Genomic DNA, 22,883 nt, shown 5'->3' with positions numbered 1-22,883 from the left:
CAGCACATAGCAGTAAAGATGTGAAAAGAAACACAATGGAGATAAAGGGAAATATAGAGAGATGTTCAGGTGAAACTCCAGTAACAAAGCTACTCTCCCACACTGGGTTTTGAAGAAGCACTGAAAAAAACAACTCAACAAAATAAAACAAAGACAGTACTTTGGCTGCCCTGTGAAGTTCTTCCCATGGAGGAGGTTATGTTTAGTGATCTTTACTGTAAAATCTAAGAGCTGCACACTGTAAAACTACACAACAACCTTCCTCCCCCAACCCCCTGGACGTCTGAACAGCAGGACTTTGCTCATATTAAGACAAGACTCTGTATAATTTTATTTGTAGAACATCAAGTTGCAAAACACATATAAAAACAACAGAACATAGACACGTGTTAGGAAACCAAACTAAAATAATGTGCCAGTGCATCATTCTGCTCTAGAGTTTCAGTAAGCTCTGCAACAAAAATCTTACTCCATTAAACCTGTATTTTTTTATGATGTATTAAACAATTCCAAGTCACTTTAACATACATTCTCATTAACATATCCAGTGACATACAGAGTTTCTGTGAGGGAGTATAATACAGTCCCCATTGCATGAATGTGTATGGACTGCTCAATGAGGGTGAACAGATTTGCCCTGTAACTAAACTGAACACAAACAATGTAAAGTGATTGCTAAAATCACAGGTTGCTCTAACACAAAGGCACCTTTTGTTGTTATTCTCAATTCACATTTCTAGAGAGTAAAAGTCTTGTGCCCAAGCAACTCCAAGTGGCTGCAGCACGATCAGTCAAACAACTCTAACTGCATGTATCTGAACTTTCAATAGAAAGATCTGGTTTCTATTTCTTTAATCCAGTTTTAATAAGAGAGAAATTAAATTAGAAAGAGGAAGGCCCTCTCATATTCACAGCCTGCAGCCTCTCCTCAGACTTTGTTGAGCTTTGTAACTATCAGCACCCTCACAGTTTGGTCAAAGGCACCACAGACACACAGTCCCTTTTTGTCAGGGCTCCAGTCTAGGCTAGAGATGGGCTGCGTTGACAGAGTCACGTTCTGCAGGAGACTGACAGAACCTGCCACCCCCATCTCAGCTCCTGCAGAATCCTTCCTCGAGCGCTGAGCTGGGTACTCACTGCCAGCAAGGAAAGCAAAAGAAAACAAAACACACCATGCACTTAGAATTTACCAACACAAACACCTCATTATCCTCTCTAAAAGAAGAGTTGCCTCTTTCCTACAGGTAAGGCAAATAAACCTCTGACAAATAATGACTAACCATACCCAGCTCACTCAGATATTAAAACCAAAATGAGGCAGGCAGTTTTGAATCCTGACACCTCTCTCCTACAGCCCTTCATTTTCTAACTGGATTTTGCCATAGGCAAGAAAACTTCTCTCACCTATACCTTAAAAATTTAAAAAGCACCTACCTCACTGCTTTTAGGAGGATTAAATTATTTTTACATGTAATATAAGAAGATATAAATGTAAGAATCATTAGGAGACTAGGCTTTCAACATTCTCCTCAGACAGCCTGTGAAAATGTTAAGCCTGTTTTCTTCCACCTGTCACCTTGCTGACCAAGCATATCTTGATTACGTGAAGAAAAGTGACAAGAGCAAAATTCACCTGTGCTGTTATCACATTCTTTTAGGGAACAAGTGAAGATTTCAGATCAAGTACTGACACTGAAATCACCCTTTCTTCTGCATTTCAACTGAGTAGTCTGAGGTCAGAAACAGAAACCCACTCATCACTGCAGGATTCATTCTCAGAACATTAAGTAGTTGGTTTCTTACTGCTCCTGCATGAGGCTGGAGAGTGCTCACTTACTATTTCCAGAGATGAAGGCTCCCAGCTCCTCCACTTGTCATAAAGATGTCCCTGTTCTGTGGCAGGTGCCGAACCTGCCATATGGTGGACTTCTGTGCCTAATGAAAAACAAACCAAAAAATCTTTATATACAAGTCAGCCAAGGATGAACTTCATGAGAAAGGACAGGGAGTCTCAAACCAGCAATCACTTTTGTGAAGAGAACTGGGCATTCTCACAGTGGATACTGGAACAGCCACTCTGAGACAGCTTCCCCTCCGCTGGCCTTGTGGCCTGTTGCCACAGGAGCAGCCAGTTCCCACACAGGAGAAGCCAAGTCAGGCCTCCAGCACACCCTGCTCTTCCACAGGTGTAAAGCAGCAGCCCTACCAATACTGCCAGTCACCAAAACTTCAGCTTCTTTGGGACTGGTCATAGAATCATAGAATCAACCAGGTTGGAAGAGACCTCCAAGATCATCCAGTCCAACCTAGCACCCAGCCCTATCCAGTCAACTAGACCATGGCACCAAGTGCCTCATCCAGGCTTTTCTTGAACACCTCCAGGGACGGTGCCTCCACCACCTCCCTGGGCAGCCCATTCCAATGCCAATCACTCTCTCTGGCAAGAACTTTCTCCTAACATCCAGCCTAGACCTCCCCTGGCACAACTTGAGACTGTGTTCCCTTGTTCTGTTGCTGGTTGCCTGGGAGAAGAGGCCACCCCCCACCTGGCTACAATGTCCCTTCAGGTAGTTGGCAGCAGGGCTTAAGAGAAGTGACTGTGTATGCATGTCAGAGGATCATAGACTGGTTTGAGTTGGAAGGGATCGTAAAGATCATCTAGTTCCAACTCTCCCATCACAGGCAGGGACACCTTCCACAAGCCCAGGTTGCCCAAGGCCCTGTCCAACCTGGCCTTGAATACCTCCCGGGAGGGGGCATCCACGGCCTCCCTGGGTTAGCTGTTCCAGAGTCTCACCACCCTCACTGTAAAGATTTCTCCCTAATCTCCGGATGTTTTGGAACTACTCTGTAACCACAGGATTCCCAAGCTCTTGGGTGACAGTGACCAGAAGCCACCACAAGGCGGCAGTGACCGCGAGGTTAATTTCGCTTTCAGACTCGTAGAACGGGAACGGTTGGAAGGGACCTGCGGAGACCACCGAGTCCTATCCCACCGCTAAAGCAGGTTCCTCTAGATCAGGTTGCACAGGAATGCATCTGGATATGTTTTGAGTATCTCCAGAGGAGGAGACTTTACAGTCTCGCTGGGCAGCCTGGTCCACACTCTCACAGCAAGGAAGTTTTCCTTCACGTTCACACAGAACTTTCTGGGTCTCAGATTGTGTCTGTTGCTCCTTGTCCTGTTGCTGGGCACTACTGAAAAACGTCTGGCCCTACCCTCTTGCTGATCAATATCTAAAGGGCAGATGACATCTGACATCACTTCAAATCAATGCTGGAAGGGAATATATTACTAACACTATGTAAACACAGCAAACCATTTATGATTCAAATGTGTATCCCAGCCAGGGCACAAGATCACCAAACAGCAACAAATCACTCAGGGAAAAAACCCAAGACACATACTCTGACTTCATCTCTATCTGTCTTCAAATGTCCAAAAATGAAAAGTTGAAATGCAGTCAATGAATGACCAAAACTTGCACATTTTGACTATCAAAACCACTAATTCAGTAAATACTTCTGCATTGTCTGATCTCAGTACTTCCAATATCTTATCTGCTTTGAATTGTGGCACAGAAAAATATTAATTGAAAGGTATTGATTGAAACTTGGCTTTCAGTCCTGCAAAACTTCATCACAAAAGTTCCTTTTCTATCAGATTTTGTCCACTAAAACAAACAAATAAATAATACTGGTTTATAAAGAACTCAAGCTAATCACTGCAGTGGTCACAGACAGAAGGAAAAAGATTGTGTGCTAGTTTGAAGCAGGCTAAAATGTTTTGGTGAGAAGAACTAGATTACAGGCTGTGGAAAGAAAACAATGGTGATGTCCACTTCACTCACAGGCTTGCTGAGATGTATAGGAACAAGAAACAAAAACATTTGATAAAACACACTCGGCACTTCACTCTCACTTGGGCTGCTGGCTGAGCAGCATCTCTCTAACCTCACCCTCCATTTTGGGCTAACCCACTTTGCTTCTTAACCTCTGGCCAAACCTCTGTTCTTCCTTGGGACTGGGGTAAGGTTGAGACAGGTAGGGGGAAGGTGAAGGGGTGGTTGAGAGCCCCTCCTGGGGACTCAGGTTTCTGGGAGTTTCTGTATTACCTATTCACCTTGTATATTTCTGTCTATAACTGTATATACTGTAAATATCTGCTTGTATATTGTGCTTCTGTAAATATAAGCTTCATTCATATTTCCAGAGCTGGCTGAGTCTAGTCTGGGTGATTTCCAAAGTGTGGGGGGCGGGGAACACCCAAACCATCACAGATTGTAAGAGTTCTCTATAGTGAATGGCCTTCAGGCTGCTAAATCTCTCCTAAATATTCTTGAACTCATACCCAATATGCCATCCAAAAATGTTTGGTTCTGAAGGACAATAATGACTTCTGTGTCTCATATGAGGTCTGGTGAGTGCAGGATGAAAAACGCTGCAGAGGGCTGACTTTGTTTTGAGATATATTTAAGATCTGAATCTGCACGCTCATCACAATTTAATATGGCCTCTGCTAAACACAGCTCCCAGACTAGCTGAGTGGGCAGAGGTACAACTGCAGCAGGCCAGACCAGGGAAACCCAGAGGTCAGGTTATAAAAGGAAGGAAAGCTGAGTGCTGGCAGCTGGACATGCAGAAGCCCTTTCACTGCGTGCCCCTGGAGCCACACCAGTCACACCACCACACGGCTTGTGCCCCAGTACTGTAGGCATCCATCACCTGGCAAAGACAAGAGCTGTAGTAGCCCTGTAGTACTTTGCTGGCATACATTCAAAAAGTGTATCTCTTACTGAGAAGTTCTCTGCCATCCCATACCTTCTCTGAAACAGAAGCAAAACCTTTGGTTGGATGCTGAGTTCTCATATCAAAGACATGAAACTTTCCCTCGAGTGATGTGGCCACCAACTTGTTCATATTGACATCTTTCCTGTCAAACTCCACACTGCAAACCTGGAAGCAGTAAGAAAAAAAATACATTCAGCCATGAAATTAAGCCACTGCTGGAAAAAAGAAGGAGGTTTGTGATTTGTAAAAGCATATTAACCATTAGTCATGTTCACCATGACATCAGCAGCAGCTTCAAAACAAGAAAATCATCTGGAAACATGAATTCACTGGAAAAAATACTCCATGCAATCCATAGCAAGAATCTGAGGGGTTCAATTTGCTGAACTTAGGGAAGAGGATTCCTTGCTACAGTCTCAGCAGAAATATCTTCTGGGTAAATTTCAGAGTCCTAATAATTTTTCCACACTGCAGAGGAGCTAGAATGAAAAAGACTTTTCTGATTTCCTTACCCCATTCTTAATGCTGGTCTCCCATCGCAGTGTCATGGTTTTTAGGTCAAACAATTTGATATCCCCATTGTCATACCCAGCACACACAACACGTTCCTCTTGGTTGTAAGCATTGCCTAGGCACAGAGAAAGAATTTAGCAGAATACAGAAACCCCCTTCAGTCTGTAAATTTCAGACCTCCTAAGATGGCAATTTCAACTGAGAACCATAGAACTGTCAGGGTTGGAAGGGATCACAAGGATCATCCAGTTCCAAACCCCCTGCCATAGGCAGGAACACCTCACACTAGATCAGGTTGCTCAGAGCCACATCCAGCCTCGCCTTAAAGACCTCCAGGGATGAGGCTTCCACCACCTCCCTGGGCAACCTATTCTAGTGTCTCACCACCCTCATGGTGAAGAACTTCTTCCTCACATCCAGTCTGAATCTACCCACTTCTAGTTTTGCTCCATTCCCTCCAGTCCTATCACTACCTGACACCCTAAAAAGTCCCTCCCCAGATTTCCTGTAGGCACTCTTCAGATACTGGAAGGCCACAATAAGGTCTCCTTGGAGTCTTTTCCTCTCCAGACTGAGCAATCCCAATTCTCTCAGTCTGTCTCCATAGGAGAGGTGCTCCAGCCCTCTGATCATGCTCATGGCCCTTCTCTGGACACACTCAGCATGTCCATATCTTTCTTGCAATAGGGGCTCCAGAACTGGATGCAGTACTCCAGGTGGGGTCTCACTAGAGTGGAGTCTATCTATGCCAGAAAAATATTACTATTGGGAAATTAAGATTTAAAGAACCAGCTGGGTTTCAAACCTGAAGGGAATAGAAAAACAGGGCTTCAAAACTGGCAGCCTGACTCTTTTAAAAGTATGAACAGAATCCTTCCTCCCTTCTGTCAAATCCTGCCTAAACCACACAAACTGAGCACTGGGCGTTGTTCCTGTAAACCTACACAAACACATCCCTTCTCCTAAATCTTCACCTGACAGGGTTACCCAGGTGGCAAGGAAAGACAGTGGCATCCTGGCTGGGATTAGAAAGGCTGCGTCCATCAGGGATAGGGAGGTGATTGTCCCCTTGTACTCTGCTCTGGTGAGGCCACACCTCAAGTATTGTGTTCATTTATGGGCAACTCATTACAAGAGAGATGCTGGAGTGAGTGCAGAGCAAGGAAGCTGGGGAAGGGCCTAGAGAATAAATCTTACAAAGAGTGACTGAAGGAGCTGGGGATGGTTAGTGTGAAAAAAAGGAGGCTGAGGAGAGACCCCAAGCCTATCTACAGCTACCTGAAAGGAGGTTGTGGAGAGGGGTTGGTGCTGGTCTCTTCTCACAGGTAATTAGTGATAGAACGGGAGGGAATGGCCTCAAGCTGCGACTGGGTAGGTTTAGACTGGACATTAGGAAACATTTTTTCCCAGGAGTGTTCAGGCATTGGATTGGGCTGTCCAGGGAGATGGGGGAGTCACCAACTCTGGATGTGTTTAAAAGTTGTTTGGATGTGGTGCTTGGGAATATGGTTTAAGGGTGAACTTTGTCGTGCAGGGATAATGGCTGGACTTGGTGATCCTGAGGGTCCTTTCCAACCAGAATGTTTCTGTGATTCTGTGATCTGCTCCAAGCCTTGCTTCCCAGGCAGCACCATGGCACCACAGTGGAAAGTACTTCAGAAGATCCTTAACCAGCCTCTGAAGCATGAAATGTTAATGGGACAAGAAGACTTTACTGAAAACCCAGATTGTATGGATGCCTTGGGTGTTACCACAGCAGAAGGCTGCCTCAAAAACTCAGATGATAGGAGCAAGAAGTTCATTAACCTCTGAAAGAAGTCAGCCCAGATGAACCTGGATTTGGCTCCAGTTGCAGTAACTCAAAAGAAAATTGAAGAAAATACGAGACCACTTCTTTTTATCCATTTGTCAAAGAGGAAGAGAAAGGTAACAAAAGCAATCAGCATTACAGCTGCACCTTCTGGCCAGGCAATCTCATCTCCTTACTTTCAATTTTGTTCCTGCAATCCATGCACTTACTAACAGCTTGTAAAACTTACTCCCTGGCTCTGAAGGCTAAAATGGAGTTAACTGTGTAGAGCAGAAGCAGCTGGCTCTCTCCAGAAGAAAACATAAAGCACTGCTGCTGTCTTTCATCAGCTCTTAGCTTCAAGGATCTTCTCTTGAATTGATGCCTTAAGACTTCAGTTGGAACTGCACTACAACAGCAACGGCCCCTCTGTGCACTGCAACAGTCACACTCCTTCAGGACAATGCAGCTGGATGCCTTATATTTCTATGTACAGCAACAAAGCTTGCACTGTGAAATAATGAAGCTTTTCTGTGAAATCACTTAGATTGGAAAGGGCCTTTCAGATCATCAATTCCAACCACAAGCGATGACCAAAGGTGATGAATCCAAAACACAATTATCGCTAAATCAGCTTCTTTTCAGTAAAACACTGAAAACAGCTTTGACAACACTGAAAAGCTAAACCTCCTGCTGATTGGTCCACACAAAATAAACCATTCCATAACATCCTGAAATCCTTTCATAACTGTCAAAGCTGTCATATCAGAGAGAAGAATGGTTCTCATCCAGTAAATTACCAAATGCTACTGTCCAGCAGTCTCTTTTGCTCTCCCCCTCTGCAGGTTCCATGTTAGCAACAGGAGTATCCTTCTGTCTTGGGTCCCACACCTTCACAGTTCCTGTGGAAGAAGGACAATGGGGTTTGTGTTATGGTTACACTGCCATGTTCTGTTCTTCTTGCCAGGGAAAGCCTTTGCTTTTCAGCCTGGCCATTCAAAACACAGAAAGGGTTTTCTTCTCATTCTAGAAAGCCAAACTGCCCTCACTGGATAGATTAAAACAACCCCAAACAAAGGAGAATTAGAGCAGAAGTATTAAACATTTATTTTCTCTAGCTGGTATTCTGCATTTACTCTGCTTTTAGTTTTCTCTGTCCCAGGCCTCAGCAACAACAGTATCTCTTGCTTATCTGCAGCTTCTAAAAGAGTTCAGAGGAAATGTGTCCCAAGCAAGATTCAAAATGCAGAGTACAAAGAACTAGTTACAGCAGCTTTGTAACCAGTTCAGAGGGCAGCCTGCACCCTGCCATCGAAGCCTGCAGGCTGCTTTCTCAAGAGCAACCGAAAAGACTTGTAGAGTTCACTATTAACTCACCATCTCGACTGCCAGTCACAATTTCTGGTGCACCTTCCCCAATTCCTAAGCCACCTACACCATCTATACTGTTTATGATTTCCTTATGACCTTTCACAGAGTACACTGGTGTTTCAGGAGCTTCTAGATTCCTAGGCAAGAAAGAAAAAGGACAGATCATGTGGCATCTTCCTTGACACTCAGGATCCATATGAAAATGAGAGGGCACTTGAGCACAGATTAAGTGAACTCATATCCACAGTGGGTACAAAACATAGATACCACCAGTAAGAACCACAACTCTCTTTACCCCCTTCTTTGGCTATTGCTTTAGACTGGTCTGGAAGTTTTTGCTCAGTTCTGGACTTCTTTCTTTGTAAAGGCAGTTGTGGGATTCACCACAGCAACTCTTAGGAACCAGTTTTTCTGCTGGGCTCAAAATGAATCATGCTACAGATCAAAATAATCCAGTTAGATTTACTGTCAACAAGTACATAAAATTATCTCATTCACTGATCCCCATCTGATTTTTGCTACTGCTTTTCAGCCTTGAATTAAAAATGCATCTAGCTGTGAGTTTCATAGCTCTTTCCCACTGATTCTCACTGATTATTTTAAATTTTAACTAGTAACTAATCCATGTTGCTGCTCCAACAAAACAAACCCAATAGTTCTTTGGTAAGGGAAATACAACAAAATAATTGTAATCATCATCACCATCCCCTTTTTAGACCCTCTAACAGGTAAATAATGCAAATCATTTAGGACCCTGAAAAAAACCTGTAATTTCGAGATTAAAAGTACATATTCAATCTAGGCATCAAACTGAGGTTGAACACAACCTCTTACTTGTAGTCATGCACCCATTCAAAGCCTCTTTTCAGAAGAGGACCTAATAAAACTTTAAGGTTTTTTTCTCAGCTGCAAGTGAAACAGCACTGAAGTAAACTATTGTGCAGAATTCACACCAGCACTGAGTCTCAAGCCCAAGCACCACAGAGAGCATCCTGCCCAAAAGCCAGCTGCAGCCAGAAACATCAGCCCAACAGATGTGTGGCATCAAATGAGAAAGCTCTAGGAACATGTGTGCTTACCATATGTTAAGGTTTCCACCAAAATCTCCTGTAGCTAAGTATCTTTGCTGCAGAGATGTAGCACCAAAAGTTCCACATTTTATAGGTTTAGGCTTTTCAATCTTTAGAAAAAAAAAAAGATACATTTTGTGTCAGCACAGGGGGAAAAGGCAATACAGTGGCAGGCTGGAGGAGCAGATTCTTCAGAGCCTAAGAGCGGCAGATTTCAGTGAAGGGTTTTTAAGATGAAGTACAATCAAAATGCTATCAAAGACAGATTACACTTCGTGTTTCTTTCTTTGTGCACAGAAATGGCTTTTAAAAAAACCAAACGACCCCCTTGCACTTCAGCTTGCTAATGATACCCAGAGGCTGCTGTGTCTTTGGATTTGCAAATGTAATGCAGAGGCAATCCCAGCTCTTCCCAGGACCTTGCTGATATGCTGGGACAGGGAGAATGAAGCTATTCAATCAGTTATCTGTAGCATGTATACCCTCAGTGCCTCATCCCCACAGAACTGTATCAACTGGATATCAACTGGAGAGAGCCCAATGAAGAGCCACGAGGATGATTTGGGGACTCTCCCCTGTGAAGAGAGACTGAGAGCCCTGGGGCTGTTCAGTCTGGAGAAGAGAAGACTGAGAGGAGACCTGATCAATGTGTACAAATATCTGAGGGGTGGGTGTCAAGTGGACGGGGCCAATCTCTTTTGCATGGTCAGCAGCAATAGGACAAGGAGCAACAGCTACAAACTGGAACAAAGAAGGTTTCACCTCAACATGAGAAGAAACTTACAGTGACAGTGATGGAGCACTGGAACAGGCTGCCCAGAGAGGCTGCAGAATCTTCTCTGGAGACTTTCAAAACCCACTGTGGCCGTTTGAGCTGATTCTCTAGCTCAGACATAGGGGGAAAGATGAACACTCCAGGGATAGGCCACATAATGGCAACAACAGATAAATTAATATAATTTCACTGGAACATCAAGAGCTTAATGACTAGAAGCACAGCTTGTTCTCCCCCTTCTCCCACTGGCTTCTGCTGCTGCAGCTTTGCCTATCTTCCCCGGCTGCTGTTTTGGCTGCTGCTGCTTCTGCTGCTTCGCCGCCGCTTGACCCCTCCCCCATCTCCCTTAAGGTTATTGTATTGTTTTTTTTCCTTCCTTCTCTAGTTATTATCTCTCTTTACATTGTTATACTATAAGAAAATACAATTTCATCTTTCCCTGACTTTCAAAAAAGGGGTCTGTGTTGTGGTGAATTTATTTCTCCCCGGGGGAGGGATCTGCCCTAACCCGGGACATTAATTTCCATCTTAGCGAAGAATGAACACACCTGGTAGTGCACCATAGCTGTAAAACACTGCTGAACTGATAAAGTCAGAACTGAAGCAATAATAGGCCAGAATATATCAAACAACTTCATTTTTCCCTGATGTTCTTATTCTGATTATCAATCAAAAGGGAAAAAAAAAACCAAACCAAGATTGTGCCCCACGTTGGGCACTAAAATTAATGTCCTGGGTTAGGGCAGATCCCTCTCCCAGGGAGAAATAAACTCACCACAACACAGATTTTTTTTTGAAAGTCAGGGAAAGATGAAATTGTATTTTCTTATAGTATAACAATGTAAAGAGAGATAATAACTAGAGAAGGAAGGAAAAAAACCAATACAATAACCTTAAGGGAGATGGGGGAGGGGTCAAGCGGCGGCGAAGCAGCAGAAGCAGCAGCAGCCAAAACAGCAGCCAGGGAAGATAGGCGCAGCTGAAGCAGCAGAAGCCAGCGGGAGAAGGGGGAGAACAAGCTGTGCTTCTAGACATTAAGCTCTTGATGCTCCAATGAAATTACATTAATTTGTCTATTGTTGCCATTATGTGGCCTATCCCTGGAGTGTTCATCTTTCCCCCTATGTCTGAGCTAGAGAATCAGCTCAAACGGCCATACCCACCTGGATGTGTTCTTGTGCACACTACCCATGGGGATCCTGCCTTGGCAGGGGGTTAGACTCAATCATCTCTGGAGGTCCCTTTCTGTGATTCTGTGATCTGAGAAAATCAATCCGCTGGGCAGCCCGCGGGTGTTTCATGTGCCATGGGGAGCGTTACCCCTCAAAACTAGCAAATCTTCAAAAGTCAGTTTGAGTAAAGAAAAAAAAACTCAACCAAGCACAAAGCCAACCGGACAGAAAAATAAACAAAAGGCAAAAGTGACACACGTTCGTGCATGTTCAGCTTGGAAAAAATCCTAAGCACCATCGGCTCCAGACGTTAGCTTCCCGCATCCAAGTCCACACTACACCACCACGCCACTAAGCGCCACGTGTGCTTTAAACCCCTCCGCCGCTTTCCTGGGCAGCCTCTTCCAGTGTTTAACAACCCTTTCAGTAAAGAAGCTGTTCCTAATGTCCACTCTAACCCTCCCCTGGGTGCTGTTTCTACACTCATCCTGCCGCTTGTTACTTGGGAGAAGAGTCTGACCCCCAATCTCCTTTGAGAAAGAGGTCTCCCCTCAGCCTCCTTTTCTCCAGACCACACAACCCTGGTTTTCTCGGCTGCTTCTCACGTAACTTCTGCTCTAGACCCTCCACCAGCTCTGCTGTCCTTCTGTTGACTCCAGCAACCGGAGTCCAGAGCCTCCGGAGCTTCCGTGTAACGGAAACCATGGCAACCCGTCAAGCCGAGCACGCCAGAGCAGCTCGGCAAACGCCACAGGCACACTGGGCTCAGTAGCAGGAGGTTCTTCAGCTCTCTCCCCAGACACGCTCCTGTGTCTCTCTGCCAGAGCGGGCCTGTTCCGCTGGAAGGCGACCGGCACACTCTGAGCCGAGGCGCAGCGCCCGGCGCACTCACCTCCTGCAGCAGCGCCAGGCGCCCGGCCCGCAGCTCGTAGAGCTGGAGGATGCCGGTGCCGCGGGCGGCGCTGCCCAGGCAGAGGAGGCGAGCGCTGCGGGGCACCCACTTGCAGTCGAACAGGGTGTAGCTCAGCGCCTGCTGCGCGTGGGCCACCACCTGCGGCCGCTCCGACACCGACGACATTCCTCCTCCTCCGCTTCCGCTTCCTCCTCCTCCTCCGCCGCCGCCGCCGCCGCCCCTCGGCAGGCCGCCCGCCGGTCGCAGCGCCTGACGCTCGGCCGCGCCCCGGCAGCGCCGCGGCCAGCGCCGGAAGAGGCGGGGCGGGCGCGAGGGCCCAGCTCCCGTCCCGGCGGCCCCGCGGCAGGCGCGTGCGCTCGCCCCTCGCCACGGGCCCCGAGATGGCGGCGGCGGCGGCAGAGGGCGAGGCAGGCTTCACCCGCGTCTCGGCCAGGCGCAGCCGCCAGAAGCGGAGGGCGGCAGCTGCCGCCATGGACACGGCGGAGCCGCGCCCCAGCAAGAGGCCGACCTTCCCGCCTGTGGCCGCCGAGGCTCTCGGGGTATGTGGGGAGCCGGGCGGGGGAAACACCGGCCCGATCGCGGGGCCGGAAGGAACCGAGCGGCCGGGAGATGCGGCGGGGTGGGGCTGAGCACTTCTCTGACACCCGAGGCGGCGTCCGGTTCTTGGCCGCCATGGGCCTCACGGCCTGTTTGTTCCGCCACTAGGCCGGGAAAGGCGAGATCCGCAAGGTCCCGGTGCCGGCCAACAGGTACACCCCGCTGAAGGAGAATTGGATGAAGATCTTCACCCCCATCGTGGAGCACCTGCAGCTTCAGATCAGATTTAACTTGAAAACGCGGAACGTGGAAATCAGGGTAAAGAGATTGCTGTCCCATTTCACACCTGCCAGGCAGCGCCTCCCAGGAGGGCAGGGGCTGGAAGAGACGTCTGGAGATCCGCTCCCAGCTCTCCTCGCAAGCCTTACCGTGCCCTGTGTGGAAGCGCTGGGGAAAATGGGACCTGCCGAAAACCCTCTCTGGGGATCGAAGTAAAAACCTGTTGGGTGTTACTTCAGGTGATAGGCCGAGATTGTGCCAGGGGAGGTTTAGGTTGGTTTTCTTTATGGAAAGAGTAGTCAGGCATCGGGACAGGCTGCCCAGGGAGGTGATGGAGTCCCATATGTTCTATTGAATCTGCCCAGATTTCCATGTACCTGCTAAAACATCTTTAGGATGCTGTCATCAGCATAACTTTCTCCTCAAGCTGTCTTCCCCCCCAGCATCCTTCGCTTTCTTTGCACTCTTTTGTGTTGCCATTTAGTTTGTGGTGTTTGGGTTGGCCACGGCAGCTGATGTATTTTTGTTGAGGGTCAAGGTTATCAAAAAACAGGATGTATCAGTACATTACCTGAACCTTCTGTGGTTAGACTACCTCTCTTAGATAGTTTTCAAGTCCTGATCCTCAGTGTTTGCAAACAAAATGCCTTGTCTTGCAGACTTGTCAAGAGACCAAGGACCTCAGCGCACTAACAAAAGCAGCTGATTTTGTGAAAGCCTTTATACTTGGGTTTCAAGTGGAGGTAAGTCTCTCAGCAGCTCCAGTGAAAGGTGCTGGCATCATGTCTTTGACCTCTCCACAAAACTAGAGTAAGGAAAAGCTAAAATTCCTGAGGGGGCTTTCTAGAAATAAATTTGCTTGAAATTGTGAGTGGCGTGGAAGTCAAATTTCTTAGGCTCATGGAGGAAATAAAAGTGATCGTCAAACAAAGCATGATTATGAAATGGAAGGCAGCTGTGAGAGGCAAGTATGGCACAGTCATCTGGCAGTGAAGTGCTCTGTTCACTCTGCTTTAGTCCAAGGCAGTAAAACATCAGTGTTCTTAAATCTTGAACTCAGACAAAACATACCTGCCTTTTGCACTATTGTGCGGGCTCCTTGGTGCAGGCCTGTACCAACATCACTTTTGTAGGGGTGAGGGTAGAATATGAGGTGTCTAACCAAGGGGTAGGGTTGTTTAGGCTGGAGGAGGTTGAAGACAGACATCATTGCTTTCTGCACCTCCCTGAAAGGAGGTTGGAGTGAGGTGGGGGGTTGGACTCTTCAGTGTTGGGTGAAAGAACCAGAAATTGTGCTAGGAGAGGATTAGCTTGGAGACTATGAAAAATTTCTTTCTGAAAGAGCAGTCAGGCACTGGAACAGGGTGCCCAGGTTGGTGGTGAGGTCATCACCCTGGCATTCAAGAAACACGTGGACATTGTTTAGTGACTGTACTGGCCTTAGGTTGAGTGTTTGATTTGATGATCACAGAGGCGTTTTCCAACCAATTCTATAACTTACACATGCAGATTGCTGTTATCTTGCCCTGTGTGTTAAGCAGAGAAACACTGCTGATGTCATCTGTTAGTCTCTTTACTTGTACAGTCAGCTATCAGCTCTGGTTCTGTGCTTCTGCAGTGCTCATGCTGATAACAAATCTCTTCCTATTTTAGGACGCTCTTGCTCTCATCAGATTAGATGACCTTTTCCTAGAATCATTTGAAGTCACAGATGGTAAGTGATTGCTGATGCTGTGCTCAGAGTTGTGTGTATCACCTGCAAGGACAGTTTTATGTCTTTTTCCCCTGTTCTGCTGGTGTCATTTAGCCCCAGGGATCAGGAAAGCCATCAAACCATTGTGGTGGTTATTGTCTAGGGATACGTGGCACAAAAGGGTTGTCCTCTAACATGTCCCAACACAACTCCTCCAACCCTTCATCCTTAGAAGTGTCATTTCTTCAGGGCGATTTGTTTTAACCTTAAAAGTGATCTGGAGCATTTGGAGAATACATCCACTGGATTTTTAAACTGGAACCTTGACAGGAAGGGAGGGGAAGCAGATAACAGAACCATCTTTCATTTTGTGTACTGCTGGCACTCAGACTCGCTTTTGGAACAGCATTCTCCTTCTGATCCAGTTCATTTCTCCCACTGTTAATGGTGTGTAGTTCAGCTCTGTTTCTTTCCTCAGTTTCAGTTGCTCAGTAAGGGACTGCCTTCCAGTGGCTGAGAACTCAGGGTTATGCAGCACTGGATGCCCTTCTCACTTTTGGTCACATAAGATGAAATATAAATGTATTATTTGGTCACATAAGATGAAATATAAATGTATGATTCTATCATTCTATGATTCTACCTATAGACAGTCACCACAGCACAGCTGCTTTAGTATGACTTTAGAGTGAGTTGTTGCCAGCTACTTGAACAAGGGAAGCCTTGGAGAGACACACACTATTGCTGTTACACTGAGCATTTTACTCTTGTTTCAGTCAAACCTCTGAAAGGAGATCATCTGTCAAGAGCCATTGGGAGAATAGCAGGGAAAGGTGGGAAAACAAAATTCACTATAGAAAACGTAACCAGGACACGAATCGTTCTTGCTGACACGTAAGTATTGGGCTTCCCTCCTAGAGAGAGTGCAATCCCAAAACTAATCCACATCCTCTTCTAGCAGAGAACAGAAGGTTTTTGGAAACATTTTTAGAGCAGTAGGAAGAAAAATCATTATTTAAGTGCAACGTGTAACAAACACCGACTATTCATTTCACCTTTTGTTAGGAGAGCAGTAACAATGTCAGCAGCACACCTAGAAGCTGAGTAATTTCCAACAGCAGAATTCCCACCAACTCTGCAACATTTTCCTCCTAAAGCTGCTATGCTGTTACCTTTGCACATTGTGAAATGCTTTCAGGAGAGCTGAGTTGAATGCAAGTTTCTAGTGTAGGCTTTCCAGGTTTGAAGTGTAGAAAAGAAACTAGTAGCTGCTCTGAAATGCCATATTGATCCCTTAACCTCCAACCCAATTAACTCTGTGAGACTCTATGGCAGTCTTTTTCCATTAACTGAAACTACTTTAACTCTTTTTTTTTTCTGCAGCAAAATCCATATTTTGGGATCTTTTCAGAACATTAAAATGGCACGAACAGCAATTTGCAATCTAATTTTAGGTAAGTCCTCTTATCTTCTCCACTGCAGAGAACTAGATTCAGCTGTGGGGCCTACCTTCTTCCCTGGTGCATCCACAGTTGTGGTCAATGGGATGGAGTCTAGTTGGAGGCCTGTAGCCAGGCGAGTTCCACAAGTCAGTACTGGGATCAGTTCTGTTCAATATATTCATCAACGACCTGGATGAGGGCACAGAGGGCACTGTCAGCAAGTTTGCTGATGACTGAGAACTGGAGGGAGTGGCGGACACACCTGAAGGCTGTGCTGCCATTCAGTGGAGAGTTGGGCAGGGTGAAATTTAATGGAATTCAACAAGGGCAAGTCTTACACCTGGGAAAGAACAACCCCATGGAACAATCTAGCTCAGGGACTGACCTGTTGAAGAGCAGAGAAGGAGAAAAGGACCTGGAAGTCCTACTGGATGGAAGGTTGGCCATGAGCCAGTAGCATGCTCCTGTGGCTGGGAGGGCCAGTGCCAACCTGGAGTTTACAGTTAGTAGGTCAAGGGAGGTTCTCCCGCCCTTCTACTCTGCCCTGGTGAGGCTTCATCTGGAAAAGTGTCCAGTTTAAGAAGGAGCTCAGGGAACTGCTTGAAAAAGTGCATGATTAAGGGACTGGAACATCTTCTTTATGAGGATAAACTGAGGGAGCTGGGGCACTTCAGCTTGGAGAGGAGACTGAGAGGTTTGTAAAGACGTGAAAGGGTGAGTGCCAAGAGGATGGAGCCAGGCTCTGATCAGTGATGCACAAAGCCAGGACAAAGCAACGGGTGGAAAGTGAGGCATAAGAAGTTCCAGGGAAAGATGAGGTTTTTTCCCTGTGAGCGTGACAGGACACTGGAGGAGGGGTGTTGTGAAATCTCCCTCTCTAAAGGTACTCAAAACCCGCTTGGACACATTCCTGTGTGATCTGGTGTAGGTGATCCTGCTTGGGCAGACAGGTTGGACTGGATGAGCTTTCAGCTCCTGACATTCTGTGATTTGGAAGAGGGAAGTTGCTGGGCATTGCCTTGCTGCCCTTAAGAAAAAGCTGGAGGGAAGAAGCAGGAGGTCCTCCAGCAGAAGCTCCCCATGATGCAAAGGGAAGATTTTCTGCCTTTTGCTTTAGCTGTAGCATTCCCTGGAGGGCTGTTTTGAGTGCACTCTGCAGAAAGCCAAAGCAGGGAGCCTGCACTGACAGCAGTGCTAAGTGTAGCTGCAGTTGCAGCAGTAGTCAAGGACGTTCCCCTTGACTATACTTCTCCTATGGGCTTATTTCTAACACAGAGCTGAGGAAAAACACGTGTTTCTGTGACAGCAGTTACCTTCTGTGCTGACTGCATTTGTTCTTTTTTCTGCAGGCAGTCCTCCATCAAAAGTTTATGGCAACATCCGAGCAGTGGCCAGCAGAGCAGCTGAAAGATTCTGAGCAGCAGCAGCACAGCTGCACCACCAAGGACTGGGAGTCCTAGTTCGTTTATGTCCAAGAAGTATGGAGCTTGATTTGGAAGCCCAGAGGAGAACTGGGACTGATTGTGCAGTGTGATTTGAACACACACAGTCATTAAAAAGATATTTTAAATGGATTGTGTCTGTTAGAAGTAAAGATACTTGACTTTAAACTTCCTCAAACAGAACCATGGTTCATTACTGACTTTCTGAACATCAAAGTATTACAGAGAGTCTGCTGTAAAGATTTCAGAAAGCCTTTGAGCCTAAAGGAATCACCACAGTTAAGTGCTCATCACCACACAGCATGGATCAATATTTTCCTGGAAAAAAGCGTCACCTGGAATGCAAAGTTCCATAGCAGGCTGCCCAAAAAGTCTCTGCTGCTGATGGAGCAAGGTGTCACATGAATGTGGTGAACCACAGAGGTAAGCAGTGTATTAGAACTCAGGTCTTTTATCTGCATCAATAGAGATCCTGATTTTTCCATTCTGATCTGTAAAAACAGCCTAGTGAAGCCAAGAGTCACCAGGTTAAGTACTTGCCAGTGTACTAGAGCACAAACAACTGGCAGGTGCTGGATCTTCTTGAAATGATACTTGCACATAACAGAGTATGAGCAGAGATAACAGAGCCCAGGTGCAGCCAGAGTCTGACATAAACCTGGGCCTTTTGCTGCTGTCCCTGCCAGCCAAACATGTTTCCAAGTCTCTGGTGCAAGTCATTCAGCTGAGGTTTGTGAACAACTAAAATATAACAAAACCTGTAGCAAAGTGAGTAAGCATTGCTCTCTGTGCCCCTGGTTCCACTGCAGCACCTCCATCTCCCAGCATTATTACAGCCAAATTCATTCAAGCCTTCCCTTGCCAAGAGACTTAAGACTGGGCTGAGGTACCTTCCTGTACACCTCTCAAGCAGTGTAAGCTATAACAAAGGGAGGGTGGTGATGTTGGGCAGCTCCAGGTAAAATCCTGCACCTACCTGGTTACCACATTTTCTGGTCCTTACCTTGAAAGCTTGAAAGATAAAAGTGAGGCACAGACAGAATAATCTTTACCTTAAAGCAGATGCTTACTGATAGTGACCAAAGGCAGTAGAGGAGAGGGCAGCACACAAGGCCCAAACAACTGCACTAGAAGGAGCACCAGCACACCGCTTCTCTAAGTGACATACCTACTACATGTTAAAGAAGCTGCCTTTCATTCTCTGCCTACATGAAAAGGTTTGGGGGTTTTATTTTTTAAACCACCTTCCACTCAGCACAACCCTTTTGATTTTAGTAGGATTTAAAACCAGGCATTTGATCCAATTTGGATATCTACTAAAGAACCAGATGTGCCCTTAAGGAATGATTAGGTAAGTGGTCTTGAAATGCTGAAAGTGTCTGTGCTGGGTTTCAGTGATGGTAATGGAAAAGGGAGCAAAAGCAAAGTGTTTTTTTGTAGAGCAGGGTGTAAAGCTGCTTTAGATTCAACAGGAAAGGTCCAGGTAATTACTGAAGTGCCCCAGCCAAGGTTCAAATATTTTATTTTGTATTCATATAGTATGAAGGTTCTTATAGTTCCCACAACATATGATGTAGCATGCAGAGGAAAAACTAAACATTCAACATAAATCATTTTTCCCCACACAAACTAAAACAAAAAAAAATAGAAACAAAACCAAAACAACAAAAAAAAAGAACAAAACAAAACACCTCATCCCTCCCCTTCCAATCCCCCTAAGGAAATAACATTAGCACTAATTTCTAGAATGCCAGCCAAGATATGCACAAGCAAGTAAGAGAAACCAAAAGCATTTGCTAAAATGTCTGTAACAAATACTTATGTACAAAAAAAAAATTCACAAAAGACCAGTTCCCCCTTGAAGCAGAGCACATGGCAGTTGACACTGGAACAGATACAACCACTGGCTGGGATTATAAACCACGTACTGATCCAGAGGAAGGAGAAGTTACATGTAGTGGAGAGTTTTGTTTTGAACATGAACATTTACCAAAGTTTGGCAACATTATCCTTTAAATTATGCAAATTATGTAAACAAGAGGAACATTTCAAATCGATCTACATGCAAAACTTCATGTCATGCAAGGACACCAAGCACCTGGATTTCTCTCTCACAGATAGAGCCCATGATGTGCAGCACTCAGTTGAAGGAACAGCTATGGCAGACAGGTGCTCGACTGAAGTAGATTCAGACAACCTGCACTTCCCACTGCTGATTATAAAACAATTTCTTCAAATAGAAAAGCTATTATACAGGAAAGATGTACTGTCCTAAAAAAATCTAGCAAATAGTTTTTTGTTGTTTTTTTTTTTTCTTCCAGCCAATAGTACCATTGCAGAAAAGGGAAGGGATGATATAAAGTTGTAAAACGCAGCTCTCTACTTTTATATCACACAAATGTATCAAGTTACCATCCGTTACAAATCATGATATGGACAAATCTAGAAAAGAAAAAAAAATAAAACAATCATTCTCCAGGCAAAGGACTGGAGAACTGCAAGAGGTATAAATTTAGATAGTGTGAAGTTTTCTTCCTCTATGGCATAGGTTAACAAGATTTTCCCCCCCATATGAATCCTATATACATATATATATATAAAATATTACCAGTTATTTATGCTACCTGTAGTATTCTTTAAATCTAGAGGGGAAACTACCATGATTGAAACAACAGAATTTAAATGGCAAGAACATTGTTGGGTTGGGTTTTTTTTCATCTAAGCACTGTATAAAATAAGTAGGTGGGAATCCTGCACAGTTACATTGATCCTAATTTTGTTAAGCTAAGCACGAGAGAAAGATGAGGAATGCGTCTAACACCTTGATCAGCTGTATCTGACACGAATCCAAAACAGCAGATCTGCCTTAACCTCAGGACAGCTGATAACTGCTCCCAGTTCCTAGGTGACAAAACCAAGCGGCCATCCAAGCATTCTGCAGTTACTATATGCACACGAGGGTTGGTTCTTGGCAGTAGCATTAAACTATATTCTCCTATTAACTAGAACTGTATGAAGTCGCTGAGCAAAGAGACACAGTCCCTGGTAATATATTAACAGGTATAAATAAACTTAGTCTCCTGTGTTACAAAAAAAAGTCATTAAGGTGAATTAAGAAGAAGCGATGCTTTGTCAGCCAGTCAATATATAGAAACACCTGAACAGTCACAGGAAAGAGAGTTGACCTAACACCCAGTTAAAATTTTACATTCTCCTACTATATATATAAAACTGTGTGAAATAAAAGTAAGGATGTATGATCCATATATTGAACTGTTAATATTCTGCTTGGCACTTTGTACTCTAGTTTTTGTTTCTGAATCAAGTATATTAAATTAAAGCCCACCTAGCTACTACATATAGAAAGCTACATATATATCTATATATAAATACACACACACATATATATATATATAGATATTTCCTTGTTATAAAAGATGAAGAAAAATAAATTAAAAAGCCAACCCCTTCCCTTTCTCCACCACACTGATATGCTCTTTCCATCTTTGCTGTCCTTCAGACTTTAAAGTGCTACACTGAGTTATTGAGAGAATCAAAGTTCAATAACACTTAGTTGGCTTCATGAGGCTCATGTTGGAAAATGTGGCTTCACAGAGAAAAATACTTCCATTTAAATACACAGAGAGCATTGCTGGACGTCTTGAGCAGATCTTCAGAGATGGAGAAGAAAGCAAAAGTGTTGGGTGGTGCCCTACAGAGTCACACGTCTACAACCATCTTTTTGTGGATATCTAGGCCTCCTACAACCTGAGAGAAAAAGAAAGTGCTCATGAATAAAGTCAGCAAGGTATCAAGATACATTCAGGTCGAGCATAATTACTACCTCCCCCAGCCTCTCCACACTGATTGACATTTCACAAGTACTGAGAGGTATATCCATGACACCGATTACCCAAGGCAGTTATGTTAGTACACCTCACAGCATCTCAGAAATATTCAGGTTGGAAAAGCCCCTCAGGATCACCAAGTCCAACGGTTATTCCTACTCTACAAGGTGCATCCTTAAACCATATACCCAAGCAGCACATCCAAATGACCTTTAAACACATCCAGGGTTGGTGACTCCACCACCTCCCTGGGCAGCCCATTCCAATGCCTGACTACTCCAGCTGGGAAAAAGTGTTTCCTAATGTCCAGTCTAAACATACCAAGTCATAGTTTGAGGCCGTTCCCTCTTGTTCTATGACTATTACCTGTGAGAAGAGACCAGCACCAACCTCTCCAAAACCTCCTTTCAGATAGCTGTCGACAGCAATGAGGTCTCTCCTCAGCCTCCTCTTTTTCACATTAACCATCTCCTTCAGTCACTCTTTGTAAGATTTATTCTCCAGGCTCTTCCCCAGCTTCCTTGTCCTCCTTTGCACTGGCTCCAGCACCTCCACATCCCTCTTGTAATGAGGTGCCCAAAACCAAACACAGCACTCAAGGTGTGGCCTCACGAGAGCAGAGTCCAAGAGGACAATCACCTCCCTGCTCCTGCTGGACACAGCATTTTCTAATCCCACTGATTTCTAGAATCCCAGCAAAGATATGCTCATGCAAGTAAGAGAAACCAAAAGCATTTGCTAAAATGTTTGTGACAAATACTTATGTACCAAAAAAAAAAAAAAAAAAAAGAAAGAATTTCACAAAAGCCAAAGCCCAGTTCCCCCTTGAAGCAGAGCACATGGCAGTTGACACTGGGACAGATACCACCAAACGCCACAGGTGCAGAAGTATGTTTGTAGAGAGATGGCCTAAGATTCAAAGGTAAAATGCAAGAACATAAGAGACTGTGGGCATGAAAAATGTCAAGAGGTTACAAAATCAAAAAAAAAAAAAGAAGACAGAGGAAAACCAAACAGTATAACAAGTCTGGGCAGAAGCTGAGGGACAAAAGAAAGCAAGGGCAGCATGATGTTTGATGGATGTCTGGAAGACAGTGCAAGAAACAAACAGCTCTTTCCCTAATCCAGGTGTCTACAGGCTGCAAGTCATTCCTTGTAGGTGAACACGTGTTTTTACACACTGCCAGGAAAAATAGCTGAATTCTACCAAAAGAACACAGGTAATGTAACAGTTTCACTTTAGGACTT

The 22,883-nt window shown here is 45.0% G+C and overlaps 3 protein-coding genes across 3 annotated transcripts in view; 1 reads left to right on the top strand and 2 right to left on the bottom strand.

Moving 5' to 3' along the window:
• Positions 1-297: 297 nt before the first annotated feature.
• On the bottom strand, positions 298-12,582 carry DNAAF10 (dynein axonemal assembly factor 10). Its single transcript, XM_064146213.1, has 8 exons — positions 12,374-12,582; positions 9,544-9,644; positions 8,471-8,601; positions 7,894-7,995; positions 5,304-5,419; positions 4,822-4,956; positions 1,838-1,935; positions 298-1,136 (listed from the first exon to the last, which is right to left on the bottom strand). The coding sequence occupies exons 1-8, from the start codon at positions 12,557-12,559 to the stop codon at positions 929-931; spliced, it is 1,077 nt and encodes a 358-aa protein (XP_064002283.1). The 5' UTR covers positions 12,560-12,582; the 3' UTR covers positions 298-928.
• Positions 12,583-12,759: 177 nt separating this feature from the next.
• PNO1 (partner of NOB1 homolog) lies at positions 12,760-17,919 on the top strand. The gene is made up of 7 exons (XM_064146214.1): positions 12,760-12,933; positions 13,100-13,249; positions 13,870-13,953; positions 14,864-14,924; positions 15,680-15,797; positions 16,287-16,357; positions 17,695-17,919. The coding sequence occupies exons 1-7, from the start codon at positions 12,775-12,777 to the stop codon at positions 17,760-17,762; spliced, it is 711 nt and encodes a 236-aa protein (XP_064002284.1). The 5' UTR covers positions 12,760-12,774; the 3' UTR covers positions 17,763-17,919.
• Positions 17,920-19,292: 1,373 nt separating this feature from the next.
• PPP3R1 (protein phosphatase 3 regulatory subunit B, alpha) overlaps positions 19,293-22,883 on the bottom strand; it is a 42,768-nt gene continuing 39,177 nt past the window's right edge. Inside the window, exon 6 of the mRNA XM_064146215.1 lies at positions 19,293-21,555. Coding sequence (XP_064002285.1) covers positions 21,508-21,555 — 48 coding nt within the window. The 3' untranslated portion in view covers positions 19,293-21,507. The remainder of the gene's footprint in view (positions 21,556-22,883) is intronic.

Source organism: Pogoniulus pusillus, chromosome 7 (assembly GCF_015220805.1).
Source record: "Pogoniulus pusillus isolate bPogPus1 chromosome 7, bPogPus1.pri, whole genome shotgun sequence".
Taxonomy (NCBI): Eukaryota; Metazoa; Chordata; class Aves; order Piciformes; family Lybiidae; genus Pogoniulus; species Pogoniulus pusillus.
Note: the sequence above shows the minus strand (reverse complement) of the source record. Positions and strands in the feature narration are given on the sequence as shown.

Coding starts and splice junctions, on each gene's coding strand:
- DNAAF10 (XM_064146213.1), bottom strand. CDS start 12,559: ATGTCGTCGGTGTCGGAGCGGCCGCAGGTGGTGGCCCACGCGCAGCAG. Junction 4,957..5,303: donor AGACCAGCATTAAGAATGGG/GTAAGGAAATCA, acceptor TACTGCTTCCAG/GTTTGCAGTGTGGAGTTTGA. Junction 1,936..4,821: donor TTGCTTCTGTTTCAGAGAAG/GTATGGGATGGC, acceptor GTTTTTCATTAG/GCACAGAAGTCCACCATATG.
- PNO1 (XM_064146214.1), top strand. CDS start 12,775: ATGGCGGCGGCGGCGGCAGAGGGCGAGGCAGGCTTCACCCGCGTCTCG. Junction 12,934..13,099: donor TGGCCGCCGAGGCTCTCGGG/GTATGTGGGGAG, acceptor TTCCGCCACTAG/GCCGGGAAAGGCGAGATCCG. Junction 13,250..13,869: donor CGCGGAACGTGGAAATCAGG/GTAAAGAGATTG, acceptor CTTGTCTTGCAG/ACTTGTCAAGAGACCAAGGA.